Genomic DNA, 20,584 nt, shown 5'->3' with positions numbered 1-20,584 from the left:
CATGAATTCCATGCAAACAATTTGTGCAAGTGCAATTTACTTTATGGCTCAACAAAGCTTAAAACAGTAAATAGTTTAGTAGTTTTCCTGGTGATTATAACGTTCAAAGCCATAATTTGTCATAAAAAATGTTAAAATTTTTACATCTGTGTATTTAATGTTTTTGTTCAGAAACACCTTAAATAGCACCATTTTTCGCTTTCAAATCCAAATTTTTTCCGGGGGAAGACTCGGGGTCCGTGAATGACAGGGCTGTTGTGTAATCTGGCACCACCAATACTGAAGTCCTGCACACGCCTATGGTGTAGGGTATATCTAGCTCACTGCTGACAGAATGGTAAGTATGTGACTTTAAATTTCAGGCGAAGCGACGAAGGATAAGCTATGTACTTCAATTCCTGCTATTTTTATTGAGTGCTTTGAGTTGCTTAGTCACAGCGCCAAAATTTTTGAGGAATCTAGTTTATAGTGTATAAATAATGAAGTTTTGTCTACAGGAGTGATAGAAGTTAAGCTATGCCAGTGGAGAGGCGAACATGTAGAACGGGGACTGTTTTCATCCGAAATGAGACGATAATATTTTTTTTTAAATGAGGTGGGCTGACTTTTAACATGAAGACCACGGCCATAGGGGTAATTATTCTCTTTCGCAATATAAACATCATTTCATGTTCAACGTAATATCTGAATTTCAATGTTACACCTATGCCATATCCGAGACTCGAACCCAGAACCCTTCGCACCGTAAGCTGGTACGCATCCGACTACGCTACGGAGATCGGCTGTAATGAGACGAACGAAGACATACGACATATCCCTTGCGACATATCTATCTCTTGTCAACAGAGAATGTAATGTGGTCACAGTGATGCCAACCTGGGCCTTGACATATTTTCTGCACCTTTACACGTAACATTTTATGCATACATTTTATTAATGTTTTCGTTCCTGTTGTGATGTGAAGTTTTTACGAATTTGATACTGTAATACTGCTATCAAAAAAAAGTGCCAGAATATTAAGAATTGTTTGTGTTACCTCAATATGTCGACCTGGTATGTTACGTTGGCTTCGACGTGTCTTAAGTAATGTCAACCCATCAACAAACATCGCGTGTTAAAAAAGTTGTCGAGTTCGATATGCACTGGCTGCTCCTGGTTGTCTGGTGGGCAGGCAACTTGTCAATCTTAAGTGCGTGATGGTTGTACGTACGCATATTGCACAAAAAAAAAAAAAAAAGAGAGAGAGAGAGAGAATAAATTCTTATTTCAAAAAAATAATTTAAAAAAAAACAAACTAAATGTTAATTTTAGTGAAGTTCGAGTTGAGTTTGAGTTAATTTATCGCGTGAAAACTATGATTTTACGGTTAATTTTAGAACTTTAAATACATTTGCTCAAACAGCACGGGTGTTGAGATACGATAGTCACGCTGAAGAGAAGTTATGTGATTGTTAAAAAAACAGCAATGAAATTAGGTATTTCGTAAACACTATTTTTAAATAAGAAAAATCTAGAACGTCAAAGAACAATGTCTAAGAAGAGCAAACCTGTATCACGTGTTACAACAGGCTGCAGGGTTGCCCACAGCGGGACTCGGTAACTTATTGTCTTGCGTTTTGAGGTGATCGATACTCGATGCGAGTGTCGGTTTTCCTAACCGCCATTCTTGCTCTTGTGCTCTTATGACACACAGTGTAACCAGCAAATGCGTGAGTCCAAAATGAACATCTCAAATCAATCTCGTCCACTGCAAGAACCATTCTAAGAACATGCCACATGTACGGATTTGTTTATTATTTTTGATCGCTAGACGTGGTTCATTTTAATGTGCCATGTCCTATTGCAATGACTATATAAGTTTTAACCACCATTGTAACAATATGTATGCGATCATCTGTCAAGGCGAAGATGCGTGTGGTGAAAGTGTGCAGGTCGACAATGCAGATCTTTCTCACGCACGCAAGAACAGGGACGTCGGAACGTTTTCATGAGTGAAGGGGGGGGAGGGGGGGGCGAAAAGATGTATCACACTTACCTCAGTCTCAGAGCAGGGGGTCCCTCCCCCGGAAAAATTTGCAATTTTAGATGCAAAATTGTGCTATTTAATGAGTTTCCGAACCAAAATATTAAATAGGTATACCATTCCAAGAATTTGATGACATAGTATATGTATTAAATACTACTCTGACAGTAGATGTAGTACAATTTAAATATAATACCATCTAGGAATTCGCAATCATTTTACAGTATATTGACAATCATAAATTTGATTTTCTAATCAATGTGATCACCAATGCAACGTTTGTAAATACTGGTTTCTGAAAAATACTACTAGGACAAAACATTTATTCTGGGAAAAGGAGGGGGCGAAATGCTACTCTCGCCCCCCCCCCCCCCTTATGCATAAAGGCACGGGGGCGACTCGCCCCTGCTGCCCCCCCCCCCCCTGTTCCGACGTCCCTGCGCAAGAACATAAGGTCAGGATGTAATTCAACAATTGCTAGGAATAAAATGATGGTGTATATGTGTATATAAGATCTCGTTGGAAAGTTGCAAGTGTAATATACAATTATCTAACGGTTCGTCATCATAGGGGGTTGGGGAATATTGAGGGGAGGGGGGGGGTTGGATGATAATGTTACAAACGCTAGAGACAATTCCGCGATGTGCGTCAGGTTCGGAGTGGGCTGGAGGCCACGCACGGCCACTGACGTCACGCGCTGTCCATTGACGTAAGGCTTGCCACGCGTGCCTGGCCGGATTACAAGGGTCCTCGCTACCAACCCCCCCACCCGCTCCCCGCGCACAGTCCCTCCTCGGGCTATTGTCACCTTGAGCGGCCTGGGAATTCAGAACTTACAGAGGCCATCGCGAGGAGTGGCGTGAAAAAGCGTCGCTGTTCTGGGTGTTTCGGGCGTCGGATCGGTCCGGTATGACGCGACATGTCACAGCAGCCTCGTCCGTTCGAGAAGGACGCCACGGGTATATAAGCGACGACGCCGGCCTCTGCGGGAGTTCTGAGAGTAGCGGAGAGTCTCCCCCTCGGGGAGTGATACTGGCGATGCCCGTGCGATCAGCGGGAGGTGAAGAGGGCAAGTGGCAGGGCCTATCGGGAGGCGATACCTGCGAGAAGGCCTGGCGAGCGATAGTTGGGGACTGCACTGCGGCGCGGCGTGGCTGTGTGCGAAGGAAGCGGACAGAAGAGCGAGCCACTGTCGAGCCAAACTCCAGTGGAAAGTGTTAATGTGTCAATGATCAGTGTAAGATTAATTGTGGACAAAAATCTTGAGTGAAGTAATTACATTTGTAGTGTAGACATTAGTAATAAATAACACTGTACTAATTAATTGAGATATCCCTTACGAATCCAGTAGTTCTCCTCACATAAATTGTAACAATACTAAGAATCGATGGAATGCATATAGATGAGGGTAACTTACACTACCTCACGAAGAAACCCACAAGTTCGCGACATTTTTGTTACCCTTTCCACTTGCGAGTAATCCGGAGTAGAATAAATAACCCGAGAGTCGAGCCGTGGCCTCTTTACATATAGAGATGAATTTTTATGTATTACAACTGTGCATAGAAGCTTATAGGGTAGTAAATCGAGTCTTGCCGGACTTGGAATTGAACCGAACGTAATCGTGATGTCTCGGCGATCACTGGTACTATCAATTAGGACTATTATCACTAACAAACCATTGAACATGAAGAGTGTGTTACCGCTATCTCAAAGACCTTGTATAAAACAAACCGATTTTTCAGCCCCAAAATTATCAGTGGCCTAAGAAATGAAAATGAGGCATGCCAAGTGTCAAGATCGCAACATCGACCCTCGCCTTTCCGCTCGCAATGTGGCTTGGCATGGCGCAGCCATCGAAGACCCGAAAGCAATTATCCATGCAGATAAGCAGAATAGCAATTAAAAAATTAATTTCACATAGAACCATGCCATATGTCGCAGTTTATTCATATTTTTGAATAAACCAATACATTACTATATCTTATCTAACCAGACAATCGTCGTGAGAAGTCTGAAACTATATGTTTGTGTTATTTTTTCTCGATGTGCGTTAAGGGCATTTGACGTCAGAATTTTTTTAACTGCAGGTGCCCACGGCTTGTTTACGTAACTGCTATACCCACACTAAGGCAGGGGCTCAGAACGTCACTTTTCTTCTTTTACGTGTAACTGCGCAACTACAAGACCACTCAGCATCCCACACCCTGGAGTCACCTGAGCGCACGGCCTATTTTAAACGTGCGCATGCGCAGTAGGGATAAAAGATCTATAACACGCCAACATTACAACGTAAAAAGTTCGTTAATGTTGGTACTACTTCTTTGTTGTGTTTACTATTTGCGTAGGCTTGTTAACCTTAGAGCGGCGAAGACTTCGGTAAATAAAAAGTGCCAGTGTAAATATGTGTTTCGAAACTTTTATTTTATGAAATAAATATAAGTGAGATGTTTATAAGCGTTTTGTCAGCTGAAGTAAATTTTTTGCCGTGTTCGTAGTGCCAGATTTCGGTTGGTTTTCTCGCCATACGTATTTTTGTTTTTGGGGCCTAATTGAAATAAATGTATGTTTTTGGTGGTGATTTGAATCGCGCCTTGAATCTCGTACCTGAGTACTTAGCATGTGAAATTATATTTTTACATATAGATTCCAGTTTTATTGAGCAAACGTAGTTTGCTAACGTGGAAGCGTAACGGTACTCTCACCCACTTGTGTATGCGTGTTTGTAGGTGAACTTGAAACCATGGATGAAGCCAACCACGTGCTGGTGTGTGCATCAGAGTACATTAAGGACCGGCTGTATTTCGCAACTTTGCGTGATGTATCCCCGCCCAAATCGACGTCCAATACGCATTATTTTTGCATTGACGAAGAGTTTGTTTACGAGAACTTCTACGCAGATTTCGGTCCCTTGAACTTGGCCATGCTGTACCGATACTGTCAGAAGCTGAACAAGAAACTGAGGTCCTTCGCGCTGGCGAAGAAGAAAATCGTACACTACACGGGGATGGACGGTCAGAAACGTGTGAATGCGGCCTTCCTCATAGCATCGTATGCCATTATATATCTGAAGAGAACCCCAGAAGAGGCGTACAGGCCCTTGATCGGAAGCACAAGTCCGCCGTTTCTACCTTTTAGGGACGCATCTGTTGGAATCTCAGTGTATCACATAACATTGCTCGACTGTCTTCATGCTGTGTATAAAGCTCTCAACTTGGGATTCTTCAATTTTGAAGACTTTGATGTTGACGAGTATGAGTATTATGAGCGAGTTGAAAATGGTGACCTTAACTGGATATTGCCACAGAAATTTATTGCTTTCTGTGGACCTCATGCCAAAAGCAAGATAGAAAATGGGCACCCACTGCACTCTCCAGAGTCGTACTTTGCTTATTTTCGTAGGAACAACGTGACTACCATAGTCAGGCTGAACAAGAAGATATATGACGCGGCCCGTTTCGTAGATGGGGGATTCGACCACAAAGACTTGTTCTTCATCGATGGCAGCACTCCCAGTGACCCGATCCTGAGGCAGTTCTTGATGGTCTCGGAGAACGCAAGAGGTGCACTGGCAGTCCACTGCAAAGCAGGACTGGGAAGAACGGGCTCGTTGATTGGTTGTTACATAATGAAACACTACCACTTCACAGCCCACGAAGTGATCGCGTGGATCCGTTTGTGCAGACCGGGCTCCATCATCGGCCACCAGCAGCAGTGGCTGGGCGAGAAGCAGTCCCAGATGTGGCTGGACGGAGACGTGTGCAGCAAGACGCCCGCGAAGCACGTGTTCGGCATCTACAGCATCAAGTACAAATCGCCAGCCTACGGATCGGCGACAGAAAAGCCGACCGATAACGTTTCCCACATCCTGAAGCAAGTGGACACCATGAAGCTGGACGACTGCAAGGATGAGAACAAGAACGAGAGGACGTGTCATCGCAGCGCGGGTGCGTTCACAGAGACGGCGGAGGACCAGCCCTTGTTGGTCATGACGCAAGGGGACCGGCTGAACCAGATCAAGGCACAGCGACGGCACCCGAGGTCCATGACGACCGGGGCCGTGCACTCGGCAGACGGGCGCGTGCACACGAGGGCCAAGTCCCAGCCGTTCCGGACGGTGCCGAGCAGGGCCGTGCAGCACGCCCTCTCCCCGCTGAAGGCGACCAAGGTGAGCGCCGTGATCGTCGCCGCCCACAAGGAGAAGGAGGCGGCCGCGGCGAAGCGCACGTCTCGCGTGGGCTCCGCCGTCTCGCGGAGCAGCAGGACTTCGTCTCGGGTGTACAAGAGTACGTTCGTCAGATGACTAGCCAGGCTGCCGCCCCCCGCCAGCTGTCCCGAGGACTCCTCCGCGACCATCAGCCCCTTGCGAGCCGGGGGGGTGCCGCTCGGGGGGCAGCAGGCCACCTCGTCTGCTCTAGAGGACCCCGGGACCACCGTCGCCCCCCTCACGTGCGTCAGGCCCGTGCTGGGGGCCGGGCGCCAGGCCTCCCGTGAGCTGGCCGTGAGGGGACGCGCCAAGCGCTCCCTCAGTATCGGCCAGGGCAAGATGGAGCCACGTGCCCGGGAAGCCACCGTGAGTGCCGTGCTCCCGGATGAGGTGCCGTCACGGTTGGATTCTGCTAAAAAATTCCGAGCCTTGGACTCTGACCCTGCTAAAAATAGCAACATTTTCAAACACAGAATGGTAAAGTGTACGACTGTCACGAGTATACGCAGAACCACAGTACACAACTCCAAAATACTGAGAAGGAAAAAAGGCTTGAACAAATGTGTGGATTGATGGCGCTCTAGATTTCCATTTATGAGCTGCCAGGCGTCCCATTTGGTGGAAATCTCATTTGGTTCTCAATGTTTTAATCTGAATATTTTGTACTTGTACTTATATAATGTTTTTATATAACCAAATTGCACTTTTTGGTGTAAGAATTTTTTGTAGTCATTTTCTACTTTGCAACACAACATTCTCCTTCCAAAATTAAGCCTTTTGCTCACTAATTTAATAACACTTGCACAAGGCACTAAAGAGTTTCTAGTTTTCTTCACATGTTTACTAATTCACTAGTATTTTAGCAACGTTGCTTGCCAGCCAATATTACTTTGAAAGTTTATTTAATTGTACTCTAAATAGATTTATTTCAATAGTATGCAGAATTTGGACTGGTATTAAAGGTGCGAGAATGTTGTTGATTTTTGCACCTAAGATATAATTAATATAAGACCTAGGAGGACCTAACTATGTTGACAGAGGTTTTATTATTAAGGATATGAAATTACTATATTAATTGATGTTATATTTACAAATAAATGATTATTTATGGTGTTGATGCATTGCAGTTAACTTTATCTAACGAGAAATTGTTATGAAATGCAGTGAAGAAACAATTTTTTCGAGAGCACATGTGTATTCTGGACGGGACGCTATTTTCAGGTCCGGAGCTTTGGCAATGATGTATTGATTCCTGTTTAGTTGCGAGTGTTTTTTGCTGATGGCTCGTTTTTTGTGCTGAATCTGGTGACACCGTGACTGAAATAGGTTGTGCTCGTACGCGAATGTCCGTATAAGGCTGATGCTACTCTGGATCCATTGGTGGGAATAGATCACACATGGTTATTATCTTTAATTATATACATGTAATGAATTGTATTGTACATAGACATATATATTATTATATTATATTATATTATATTATATTGGTGTGCTTTAGCAAAACTTATAAGTGATGTTTGTAACAGAATTATCAGACCATAATGCAATAACAGGAGTAAATTAAATTTTTTTTTTTGTGTCTGAGTAAATTTTTATTTTGTGTTTGCGGATTGTAAATAAATTTCAGTTATGTAAGTTTTTCCTCTTGGTCAGGTGCTTACCCAAGAAAAAAAATACCTAATGCTTTCGTACTCCGTAAAGTCACTTCCTTGGCACTGGCTAAAAAAAAAAAAAAAAAAAAAACTAAAGGTGAATGTCTACATGCCTTGACTTAACAGGGCCTAAATGTAATTTATGTTTCTTGTCTGGCACCAGTTGACGGTGATCTTTATTTTATTTAGGCAAACAAATATATTGTTATGCTAGTATTTGTCCTTAAGGCCCGTCTACAATAGCAATGTCCTAAACTGTGTCCGAAGGACACTCGCCGCTGATTGGTCCACGTGACCCTCTGACGTAATGCGTCAAGTGGGCGAAGGTCTGAACCTACCTGGTCCGAAGACATTCGTCAATTTGAACTTTTTGTCCCAACCTGTGTACTTCGGACACAGAAAAAGAACAGAACACTCACGATATTTGAATTTCCGGTTCCCGTTTGAAACGTGGTGTTTGTTTTTGTTAAATATCTGAATAAATATATAATATTCAACTCCTACAACTTTCATAAGTTCAATCTCAAACTACAAAACATCAAAACAATAAACAAAAACATTTGGTTTGGCACATTTACTGCGCTCCGGTAACAACTTGAGAAATTAATACATTCCGACATCGGACATCGCAATTGTGGACAGGGCAGTTTTCGGTGAGACAATGTGACGTTACTCACATTCGGATAAGGACACGGACCACGACAGGTTCGGACTATTGTAGACGGGCTCTTATATATATAAATATACAGTGGAGTCCCACTAATCCGAACCCTGTTAATCTGAATCCTGCTCATCCGAACAAGTTTCAGATGAAAAAAATTATTTGTTATGTATTTTAAAAATTATTTGTTTTGTGTTTTAAAAATTATTTTTGATGTCTTGACCCAATTATCAACATGATTAGTAAATTTTTTGTTCTTAAAAGTGTTATAGGCTGTATTACGTGATAACTTATTGCTTCTAAATATATATTTTACTATACATTACGGTATTTATTCAGCTAATTCAAAAATTGGTGTATTCCAAACAGGTCTCAGTTTGATTTAGTGGGACTCTTCTGTATATATAGTGCATCAGACTTCAACAGGTATTTTTGTGGCTTGTTGTGTATCTAGCACAATAGCTTTACAGTGTATTTCTGTTATCTGAATGTTTGCGTTGTGCTTGGTTTTTGCCCATGTATGTGCCATACTAGTAGTAGTTGTAGGCATCAAATATGTGGGATCATTACATGAACTATGAAAGTTGATCATTACATGAACTATGAAAGTATTTGGAGTTCATTTTGTAGCATTATGGAATTTTTTTTCGTAGCAGATAACTTACTGTAAGTTTCTCCTGCGCAGAAAGTCATTTTTACGTGTGTTATAACATTTTGTGGTGTGCAGTTATTTTTTTATCAAAGGAGTGAAAATTAGTAATTTTCCATTTGGCCTTCTTGTTTTAACAATTTTAACTGTGATTATTAATATAAAACCGTAAGTTTTAACTTGTGAAGTGAAAGAATAATTTTTAAAGGTACCTATTCCTTTTTGTGGTAGTGAGCTCATATATGTAATTTTTTTTTATTGTAATGATTAAGGAATTATGGTATAACAATAACTTTGATGTAGAATGCATTGTAATGCATTTATGAAATGTTGATATTTAGATGTGTTAAGTAGTTTATTTTTCATGTATGTGGCTTAAAACTCAAAATGTAATCAAATGTACAAAACTTAACACATTGATAACTTACCATATCCATGTCCCTACTTCATAGTTAGTTCACTTCACTATCACTCATAATTTAACCAAGAAAGAAATTGTAATGTGTATAAAATTCTTATAGGCCCTATATTTAATATACTTGTATATAACGTTTCCACTAGTTGTACAGTTTGATCAAATGGCCTTTGAGTGCACATTAACATTTTTGCCTTAGGTTCTCATGAGTAAAATTTAATTCACCGCACTGGCTTGGTGTGGTAAAACTAATTTTTTATATGTGCTGTGTTTACATGCAAGTGACATGCCAGTATTTGGCAGTGAGTTAATTATGAAAGATTATGTTGTAAACATAAAGTTCGCTCCCAGTAATAAGTGTCAAACTAGTGAATTAGCTTGTTAATAGTAAGTATTTTTATTAAGTCACAATTTATGTCAAACTTTGATAATATAAGCTACCAGTGTAAACAATATTAACTAGTGTTTGTTGCCTTATATTTATATTCATATATGTGTGTTTTCTAGGAAGACAGTTTTAATGTTGTTTAGAACCTGTGTGTTTTGGTAGAACTGTACCATGGTGGGAAGAGACGGAGGCGAGACCTTTCAGAAAGCCTGAGTCCCTGATTGGCTGATTTGTCGTCATACCTGACCAGTACCATGGGTTTACGAGGTAGTGTGGACACCACACATTCAGAATTATTGAAATTAAAATCCAGCCTAACAAGTTTGTGGTGAATGTACCCCTTATTATTTAAATGAGAGTTAAATTATGCATGTCAGAGAACAAATTTTTTTTATGGAACGGAAGACTATGAACGGAAATGTGTCAAAGTTGGCAGACCCACGTCCAGCTACATAAACCTGTTTATAGTCACTTTCGTAAACATTAGGGTACATACCAAACATATTCGGGTGCCAAATGTAACTTTATGATATTGCAACTACCCCGGAAGTTGCAGATTACTTACTTACAGTAGAACTTGAGATTAGTATATATTATGACGATTTAATATAGTCATAGTATAAAATAGTCATAGTCATAGTAGGCCCTATAAAGTAATCTCAAGTTTTAAAATACCTAAGAAAACTGGCATTACAATGATTATAATACATTCCTAAAGTCCCAAGAGACTTTTTAGCGCAGCGGTAGAGCGGGCGCTTGCTACTTCAAGGGGCTTAATTCAACTCTGATCATTGGAATAATTATTTTTTACTTATTTTAATAAAATAAAATAATTGTAAGTCAGCTCAGTAATATTAAGGTTTGTTTGTAATAATTATTTACAGACTGAGTATAGTCATTTAAGCAAAAACAAATATGCAAACACTTAGTGTTTTGGATTCTTATTTAACATTGTTTAATTTAAAAACTTGTACGGAAAGTGGGGCCTAAAAAATTATTTGCCCCCCGGACCCTTAGTGTCTCTCGACTGCCATGTTTTTAACCCCACTTTGATGACGCTTTTCTGTGCTTTCGGTCAAGCCGCGGAGAGCGTTGTTCTTGGGATTGAGGCAACACAGCAGGGTAGCTAGTTTCAAGGGGAAAAATGGCAAAACCCAGAGGAGTTTGAGAAATGTCTAATTTCAGGAGAGATCAGAGAGTAGCCGGGGATTTATAAATTAGGACAGGGTATTAAAATCAAAAAGCATAATTTGCCACGTGATCCCTGAATTTATACTTGTGATTGTCTTCGAGTTAATTTTTCGCTATAAACATTGATGTCATGACATTGGAGAATCTGTAAGGACTAAGCTGTTAGTGTTTTAATCCTTGAGAAATTTTTTTATGAAGTGGTAAAACATTTGTAATAGTTGATTTTCATATAAATATTAAATGTTTAGGTCAGGGAAAAATTATAAGAGACATCGAGAAGTCTGAAGGGGTTTGCGAGCCACCATGGTTACGTTTATGGTTATTTATTAAGCTCTGTGAAGACCATTTGTTTAATTTTTTTCAAGAGTCTGTTAAAATGATCCGTTTGTAAGTCAGCGACAAAAGCTAGTTACGGTGCCAGTCACTGCCACGGGATCATTGCAAGAGGAGCATTGCTCTCTCAACTGTGACTTTGTAGAGCTTGCCCGAGACGTGGGTGGCATGTGTAAGGTACCGCCTCTTGTTCTTCCGACCGCTGTAGAGTACTTCGTGTATTGCGTGATGTGTAACTAATCTGCTGACGTACTCCTACCCTCCGAGTGACACGTTCACTGTGCATTGACGTGTCTTTCCAAAATGCTGGAGGCGTTTTCTGTCATGTCTCACACAGGCCAAAGCCTCCAGAACCTGTGAGGATGGCAGTCTGAAACTGGTGAGTCGTGTACCGTTATCTTGCGTTGGTTATTGGTCATATTACACTGTTTCCTTATTCCTCAAAAGCTGTGGGTTACTTTCGGCAATTGACGTAAACGTAACAACACTGAAGTGAGAAGTGAACAGTAACAGTGCTGAAATTCAAAAAGTTAAAATTTCCATCAGCCTATTTTTAGTTTTCATTTTAGTTTTGATGCCTTTCATCAGCACAAGCACACTGGCATCTGTTATTACAGATTACAAATTATTTTGTTGTTAGCTTTTCAGAAGTGTATGTCATACTTCAGCCAACAAATTACATTTCTAAGGCTCCGAAAAGGTTGATATTATGGGAGTATCCCAATGAGCGATTTTCAAGTTGATTTTTTTTTTTTTTTTTAATGTTGTGCAACTGTGATTGTAAGTGCTTAAGTGTGAGTGAAAATATTTTTGAAATCTTTAATAAGTGTTAATGATAAATAGTGATAAACTTCCCACTTGTTTTACAGTCCTTTCTGTAATTTTCTGTGGTGACAATATTACACTTTTTGAATTCACCTGTTTTTGTTTACAGTCGTAATGTCGGTTCTTAGTCAAAATTGTGCCATTACATTTTGGAAAGACTCCCGACAAAGCCAGTCCCTGTTGGGTGTTGTAACCATGTAACCTGTGTATTGGGACACACAGCCGTGGACATTCAATAGACGTGAGCAAGCCAGTGATCCAGTGATGAGTGCCCTGTTGTTTGTGGCTTGGAGACTGTGCTCTGTCACCCAGTATCAGTTATGTCAGTATTTTATTTTTTCTGCGCTGTTGGGGATGTTAATATTTCCCTCCCCTTTCGCCCCCTCCCGTGTAGTTTGTTTTAGGTTGTGAGGCTGTGTAACATCAGCCATGTTAAATTTCAGAATGACTAGCAGTCATATTTAATTTCTTGCTACTATGTTAGGAACAGGGAACAGAATATGAATGTTATTGTGCGTGCTGCCTTTTTTTTTTTTTAATTTTTTTTTGATAACGTGCTGTTCCTCATTTGACCGAATGTACATAGTAAAGTTTCTAAAGTAAATGCACATCTTGGCAGCATTGAATATTAAGGCAGGGTTTTGCATCACAGTGCTGTGCCAGAGGATTAAAACTATGGGACCTCAGAGCTCACAGTGGGATTATTACCACTTGGATGTACTGACTCGTTGCTCATAAACTTGATTCTCTCTGGGTGTTGCAATTGAACCCGAGCGTGACATGGAGCGATCATAGAAACGGAGGACTTCTTGGTGTGTGTCAGCCAGTAGGAAGTGTTAGCTTGTCAGGAATAAACCGTTTCACTTTCACCAGTTTTTTTTTTGCTCAGAAATCTTTTACAATAATATGCTCTCAGTTTCCTTTGGGTGAACAGTGGTCTAGACAATGCTTCAATCAGTGTTATCTTGTCCTTACTTACACCCATACATTCAGTTATTTATATCCTAATTGTAGGTTGGTTTCTCTGGAACATAAAAAGTATAGTGATTGGGATAGAATGCGTAAGTTTTTGCACCCAGACAAACTTCTAACATTTCACACATTTATGGTGGAAAGTTTTTGCTGTAACTTTGTTTTATTTAACTAGCAGCACAAGCTTTTCCTGGCAATATTTTTTCTGTGGGCCTAGACTTTGTAATGAATTACATCCTAGTTGTAATGATATTGTTTTGGAAAATTTTTGTTGTTGGAGTGCTGAGGAGTGTAATGGTTCTTTTAGCTATGCAATCGGCTTTCGGCATCCTTCAGATAATCCGGCACGTTTAGGTCTTTGCAGATCCCGGATTATCAAGCGTTATCTCCTGCGATCGCTAAACTTTAAGTTGTAGAGCAAATGAACCTGTAAGATAGTGTTTGGCAGCAAATCTTGTCCAGCGTGAACATACAGACAAACATTTCAACACAACCACAGGCCATAACTAAATTCACTATCATCGACTGCTGAAGAAGCACGAAGCACATCAATCACATCCTAGCGATCCCAAACTGTGCCAAACGCTTCCGACTAGTCCCGGGTCATGCGAACACTTACGACTACCACTTACGTGCGTGCTTTAAGAACGTTTTTAACCTGAGCTGAATTATAGGGTTTTAGCTTGAGTTCGCTTAGTTGTTTTAAGACCACATTCGTCACTGGTCCTGGATCGTTGAGTGCCGGACTATGGGAGTCTACTGTACCTGCTTTTCCAGGATGTGTGGACTTTAGGGGGGGTGCAACTTTATAGGTAATTATTTTATACTTAAGTTGGACCCTGTTAAACTTTATTTTTTTAATGGTTTAAATGAAAAGCAAATATGTTGCATACTTTTGCATAAATAGCTACTAAAATAACATTTTTAATGTTTTTGGGTTATTCAAATACTGAAAATTAAATATATTACAGTACTGGAAAATTGTATGTTTAAAGGGAATGATACAGGCTACATGATATGGTCTTGAATTTTCTTCAGAAAAATTTATTTAATTTTACCAAGCCATTCAAAATTTTTAAATTTGTGATTTTGACGCCTTGAAATTCACCTGTGCACATTTTTTCAGTCGATGTACAATCAATTAAAGTTTCAGATTTTGAAACAAATTTTACGTTGTCATCTGTGCTTTGTTGAGCAATTTATTGTAGTGAGACAGATAAATCCTATGAAAATTATATAATCGAACGACCGTTGTTCATTGAGCTTTATGCAAGTTGTGTCTGGGTGACAAAAGGCTGAAAATACATTAAATATGTATGCTTATACTTACTGATGTGAAAAGAAACAATTATCTGGATTAATTTTATTATCACTTTCATTAATAAAAAATAATAGAGTTAACATTTTTCCCTATGTAAAACCTTATTTCTTCATTTGGGCATGTAATTCTCATTTTGTTAATTACTATAACTGTATTGTTTTACTGCTCTAAATCATGTTCGTTGCCGAAGACCGTTGCACGATAGCAAACTGTTTGGTTCATCATAGTAAGCAGTCCAGTTTGAACAAACTTTCATGTGAACAGTCAGCAGCAGGAACAGTGTGTCATACTGAAGGGCTGTAGAGTCAACCAGTCCATGAGAATCTCGTAGAAATTGCGCAATGAGAAACCATCATGATTTGAGCTGTGATGATGGATAACGGCATGCAAGCACATTTCCCACGTCTTCCTGTGACATTTATTGCTAAGAAATCGGGCAGAAACCTCCAAGTGATATGCCAACTGGCCTTCGAATTCTTCCACGGCTTAGAATGATAAATTACAGCTGTTATTGATCTCAATGACAAGTGTTGGTGACTGATTTTTGCATCACATAAGTTTTTCAGTTTTTGCTGCCTACTAGCCTAAGAAACTTATACGCAGGTTGCAGGAATACAACCTTTAAAATTGTTAAGTACTGAAGCTGTGAGTGTTGCAATTCCTGTTGTATTAATTAAGGGATTAGTATTTTTATCACTGTTACATGTGTTACCCATTTCTGTTGAATGATCAGATATTTGTTGTTTTATTTAGTTTGAAAGTAAACAAATTTCACAACTTTATTTTGAAGTGGGTATGGCTCTTTTAGGAATCACCGAATTAAGTTAATTATTGCCTGTTTTGGTGCACGAAATCACCAAACGGTATTAAAAAATGTAAAATCAGACGTCACAAAAAATAGAGGCAACATTCTCTGCCGTATGTAAATAGGGGGAAATTGGAGTGTGTGTTTGAGTCCTGAAAGTGAGTCAAATGCATCAACCATTGTCCTGTTGGTGAGCTCTAGTTGATGATGGAGAGTTTTGTCTCAGTCAGCGTTATCTGCAGTTCAGAGATCTCATGTTATAAAAAATGTTTGTAATGTTTGAAGAAAAGTGTGCCTGGGGTCCATGTGTGACAGAGGTGAAACTTCTTGCTTGTTAGGTGTAAATAGAGATAAATCAATGACATTTTTAATCACATTGTTCACATAAAAATGAATGATTCTTATAAAGTAAATTGTACAAATCAAAAAATATATTGTAACTTCAATCGTTAACGATTACAAAAACTGAGGAATAGACAAACACAAGCAGTGTTACGAGAATTTCGTAGCATCACTGCTACGTCATTTCTACCTCTCCCCTTCCCAGCATATAGCATGCTACGCTACGTGCCTATCCCCCCCCCCCCCCCCCCCCCCACCTTTTATTTCCATCTTCCCATTTGACCGCTGGTGCATCACCGCTGATGCACTCTCCTCCTCTCAGTTCCCCTCATACGATCAAAATTTTCGTAACACTCAAAGATTGTTAGCCTCACAGCAAAGAAGTTTCGCTTGATAAAAAAAAATCTTTTTAGAATGTTGCCCATGTTGTCCAAGATCAGTAACACTTTCTTCAGATTTGAAGTTAGCCAAGGTGAAAGTTTTGTATGAGAATTTTATTTTATCTTTTGTAGAAAGCATTTTGTGTTTATTTTTTTTATGTGTCTTTGTTTATGAAGTGAGCTTTATTCACAGAATATTTTATTGTAGATTTTAATTATTGTGTTAAAACTTTAACTGGGGTAAAAACCAACTGGATATGCAGTAATATTTTAACTGTAATGTTTATGATTATGAATTTACTTATTTAATGTGATCACATTTATGAAATATTCATTGAAAAGTTGTTGGAACTCCCTTTGTAAACGTTAGAATACGTTTTGACGTTCCTTGACGTGTGATTGTGAAATTATGTGTGCTATTATGTTCTGCATCACCATCGTAGGCTTGCGCTGTGGTGGCATCTCAAAAGAATGCTTCGTTTGAATTTTTTTCCGGACAATTTTCCGTTATTTCGATTGTTTGTGTATTTTTCTTCACGACACATCACTTTTAATGATTTTCATTTATATTTTAATCACAGCCCTGTGTGTAACATAAGACCATGTAATGGTGTCTCAAAACGTAGCACCAACTCTGAGAATGCTCCCTTTGATGGCTGTATCCTGTAAATGTATTTAGTTCTGCACTACTCGGGAAAAAGACACACCTCCCTCGCAATGCTTCATTTTTTAGTGTAAATTGTGCCAGGTACATAGCGTTTTGTCCAATTTCTGGAAATTCAAGCAATTTGAAATTGGTCAGGGAATTTACTTTAAAACCTGTAAATCATAGAAATTCTTCAGATACAGTAATTGGAAGGGGAAATATGTTCCTGTGTGTGGCATCACCTGGACTTTGAACACATTTTTTTTAGTCTAGATGGTTATACACTGTAAAAGGGCATTGAACTAGTACAGCTATAGGGATGGTGGAAGCCTGATTATCTTTATTTGTTTCAGGATATTGCAAAATAGGAAAATCATTCAGGAAATTTGTAATTCTGGTCATGACTAAGTCTGGGAAATTATTCTACTTTTTTGTGTGGACTTCCTCTATAGCTTCCGTGGATAATCTGGACTCTTGATGTGCTCTTTCGCAATTACAGTTCTGTACAGCGACATTGGAGTAGGATCCAAGCCACCCGAGATCCAACTTAGGGCTTGTACCCAGATGTGCCACACCAGGGTTGGGGACGCAAACCAGAGGTCTTACACCTCCACGTGGAAGTTGCCAATCTGTGCGTATGTGATCTTAAGTGACCTGTCTGCCTTTCCGAAGCACTCTGACCATCAACCAATCTCAAGCCGAGTACGGCACTCAAGATGCTATACAATTTCCTATAGCGAAACATCTCTTGAAAAGTCCCATAATCAGCTCCTCAGTGTTTAAATGATTCTGCAAGGTAGAAATTGTCAACCTCTGCCTGGTGATGGAAAACAAATATTCTTTGACTGAACCTTTGCACAATCTTGAACCACGCTTCTAAAGTACGCATAAATACAGTAAAGGTTTGTAAAATAATTTTAACCACAAACCACTCTCAGTTGTTGGATGTTGACCTAAACAGCAGTTTAGCAGCTTAAATATGTCATTGGCTCCTACCAAGGATGTGGCAAGATCAGCTAGCCTTGACTTAACCGCGACGTTCAAATGTTTACGATGCAAGTGACGACAGGAATGAGTCATCGCTCATCGGGGCTTAAAACAGACTTAGGCCTAAGTCTGTTTTGAAATGTTAAAATAGACTTAGGCCTATCTCTATTTTTAAATGTTAAGCAATATCAGCATTTAGAGAGTTAATTAGGTAGGAAATTATTTTCTTTTTAATGTAATCGATCTGAGAAGTAGGAAGTCCTTAGTGCCATAAATTAATATTGCATTAAATGAAGAAAATGTTGATGCATGCCGTGTAGCGTTTAATAATTGTAAGATGCCACCACAGTGTTAACTCTGGAACAGACATTTTGTTGCGAGTAAAACAGAGTGCTTGAGTAATGAGTGGGCGTAAAATTTGAGCCGAGTAACTTGGATACGTTTTTATTCAACTCAGTGTTATTTTTAAATACTAGTGCTAAATAATTATTTTAGATATCATAGACTGCTAATGTGTGTAATAATTTTTTATGATTACAAATAATTTTAATTAAATATATATGTTAATGTTATTTTATAACTGTGCGCAAATAGACTTCATGTATACCTAATCTGCAAATATATTAATGGAAGGGATGGAATAAATACATGAATTTCACTAAAGATTGTTGTATTTAGTATACTATTGTAAACAGTTTCCCCCCTTCCTTCCTAAGTGGTCATTATAAGCCGGACAAGTCAATATTATTAAATGGAGCGGGCTGCATGTATGCAAGAACAGAGTTTTAGGGAAAAGCCCACTTCAAATAAGTTTCGAAAATTTATTGCCTCAAAAAAAAATACATTTGCAGCACTTTCATGACCAATTTAATTTCTTTATCTAAGAAGCAAGATTTTCAGGAATTTAACCATTGAGATGAAAGATATAGGGGTTGATGCTAGCTAGAGTATACTCATTAAAACGGTTTCTGTGCACAAAACGATGTACAAGTGCTGGTATGCACTATCAATACATAATATATTGATGCTCATCACTGACTCTGTAACGCTGTAAGACAGCACCTGCCTGCAGAATGCCAGTGTGTAGCAGGAAGTCTCCCACCAGGAGTCTGAGGCCAGCACACTGTAGGTTGCTACACTTGCTGGTTTAAACACAGCAACACTTTCAAATTTGTTTTGTGTGTGTTATTAAGTGGATTTGAATTTTTCACCAAAAGATAGTGCTAGATGTTCAAGAATTTTTTTTTTTTACATTTGTGAGTGTTTAAATCATTCTTTTACTTTTCGAATTTGATTAATTAATTTCGCAAAGTAAGTGAATATTCAATTTATCACTGAAAATCAATTTTTATTTCTTGGGTATGTCATTATAATTCATTAAAGATTATTGATTTAGACAATTCACACATGGTGTAGTTTTTCAACAATTTTTGTAATTTTTTTTTATATAATTTTATATATATGAAATAATTTTCATTTGTGCAATATAATAAATTGAATTGTTGATAAATATTTTGTGTATATTAAAGTGTTTGTTATATTCATCATTTTTCAATGGGCACCTTAAAACTAATAAGTAGCACTATAATTGTGAAACAGTACATTGAAAAATAACAATTTTTTTTTATCATGCATATTACAATGAAAGGTATTAAATAAGTGTCGTTTGGAACCACGAACATGCCTGGTTATTAAAACTGAATAGATTTTTAATGGAAAAACCATGTATATTACAATTGTATTTTAATAAATTGTAATAAGCTGCTGTGTAGAAAGAAATCATACAAATGAGCGTTCATCTTTAAATCAAAATTATGTAAACGTGCCCTGAAATGTTAGATGTAGCCTGCTGCACCGAAATGAAAACAGAGAGTTAACAATGAACTCTGAGCGAGCTAAAAGCGCCGGCAGCGCAGTATTGCGACATGGTGTCCAAGGTCAATAGCTGGAATCCGCAAGTGGTGTGATTGGTGCCGAGTACAGAATGTGCCAAACTACAGAATTCCGGAATGAAGACCTTTCATTGCGTGATATGAAACATCGAGTGAGCATCTGCAGCATATTATTTTTTTTTTCTGAAACCAAATGGAATACAATAAATTTTCTTTCATGGAGCCAGGCAGATGGATCTCAAAAATGTTAATCACGAAGTGATTTTAATGCTTGGTAATGTACTTAAATGTAAATATTTTTTCATCTTAGGCATGCAAAAATTTGGTTCAACCATAAACCTGACCTCAAGGATTAAAATTTTAACCTGCTCTCTTCCTTATGACAAAATACTGATATGTATGTAGTTTTAATACTGGACAGTCAAGCAATATATATTTGTTGGCAGCTGACAATGCACTTTTGTTCTTCGTAAGACTAAATCGCGCTTATGTTTAGTGAAGATGATTTGGGGGGTCGGACAGGACTAGTTTCAAGCAATAAATGAAGAGAAAGAATCACTCTGATGTGACAAGTCCTGGACACATGCAGATAAAAATGAGTTAAAAACTAGAAAATTTACACAACAGCTCGATATTTAAAATTGTAGATAGCGATGAAGCTTTTTAAATTGCGAAGAAAGTAAAAAAAAATGTAAATGTAAAAAATGTTTATGGCAAGGATGATGAAAAATCTGGAATGTCATTCATACATGAACAGTCATATGAAGTAAAAGCCAGTGAAAAGGATTAGAACAAGCCCAAAGGCAAAAAAAAAAAGTACCAAAAGGAGTGTGTGCAGCTACTTAAGAATGAAAATGAGGACAGGACTAATCACAATTTCTGTCCCTGGCTGCAG

The 20,584-nt window shown here is 38.9% G+C and overlaps 1 protein-coding gene across 2 annotated transcripts; it reads left to right on the top strand.

Annotated features, from left to right (window-relative positions):
• The first annotated feature begins 4,345 nt into the window (after positions 1 to 4,345).
• On the top strand, positions 4,346 to 18,460 carry LOC134532021 (dual specificity protein phosphatase CDC14AB-like). 2 transcript variants are annotated; one of them, XM_063368145.1, is made up of 2 exons: positions 4,346 to 4,533; positions 4,753 to 18,460. In XM_063368145.1, the coding sequence occupies exon 2, from the start codon at positions 4,767 to 4,769 to the stop codon at positions 6,324 to 6,326; it is 1,560 nt and encodes a 519-aa protein (XP_063224215.1). In that variant the 5' UTR covers positions 4,346 to 4,533; positions 4,753 to 4,766; the 3' UTR covers positions 6,327 to 18,460. The 2 variants fall into 2 exon arrangements, with proteins under 2 accessions (XP_063224215.1, XP_063224216.1); XM_063368146.1 differs by having other exon boundaries at positions 4,355 to 4,402.
• Positions 18,461 to 20,584: the final 2,124 nt, after the last annotated feature.

This window comes from Bacillus rossius, chromosome 5, assembly GCF_032445375.1.
Source record: "Bacillus rossius redtenbacheri isolate Brsri chromosome 5, Brsri_v3, whole genome shotgun sequence".
In the NCBI taxonomy this organism is placed as follows: Eukaryota; Metazoa; Arthropoda; class Insecta; order Phasmatodea; family Bacillidae; genus Bacillus; species Bacillus rossius.
The sequence above is the reverse complement of the archived record's forward strand: the minus strand, read 5'-3'. Positions and strand labels throughout refer to the sequence as shown.

Bases quoted from the DNA above. Each gene is read 5' to 3' on its own strand.
- LOC134532021 (XM_063368145.1), top strand. From the start codon at position 4,767: ATGGATGAAGCCAACCACGTGCTGGTGTGTGCATCAGAGTACATTAAG.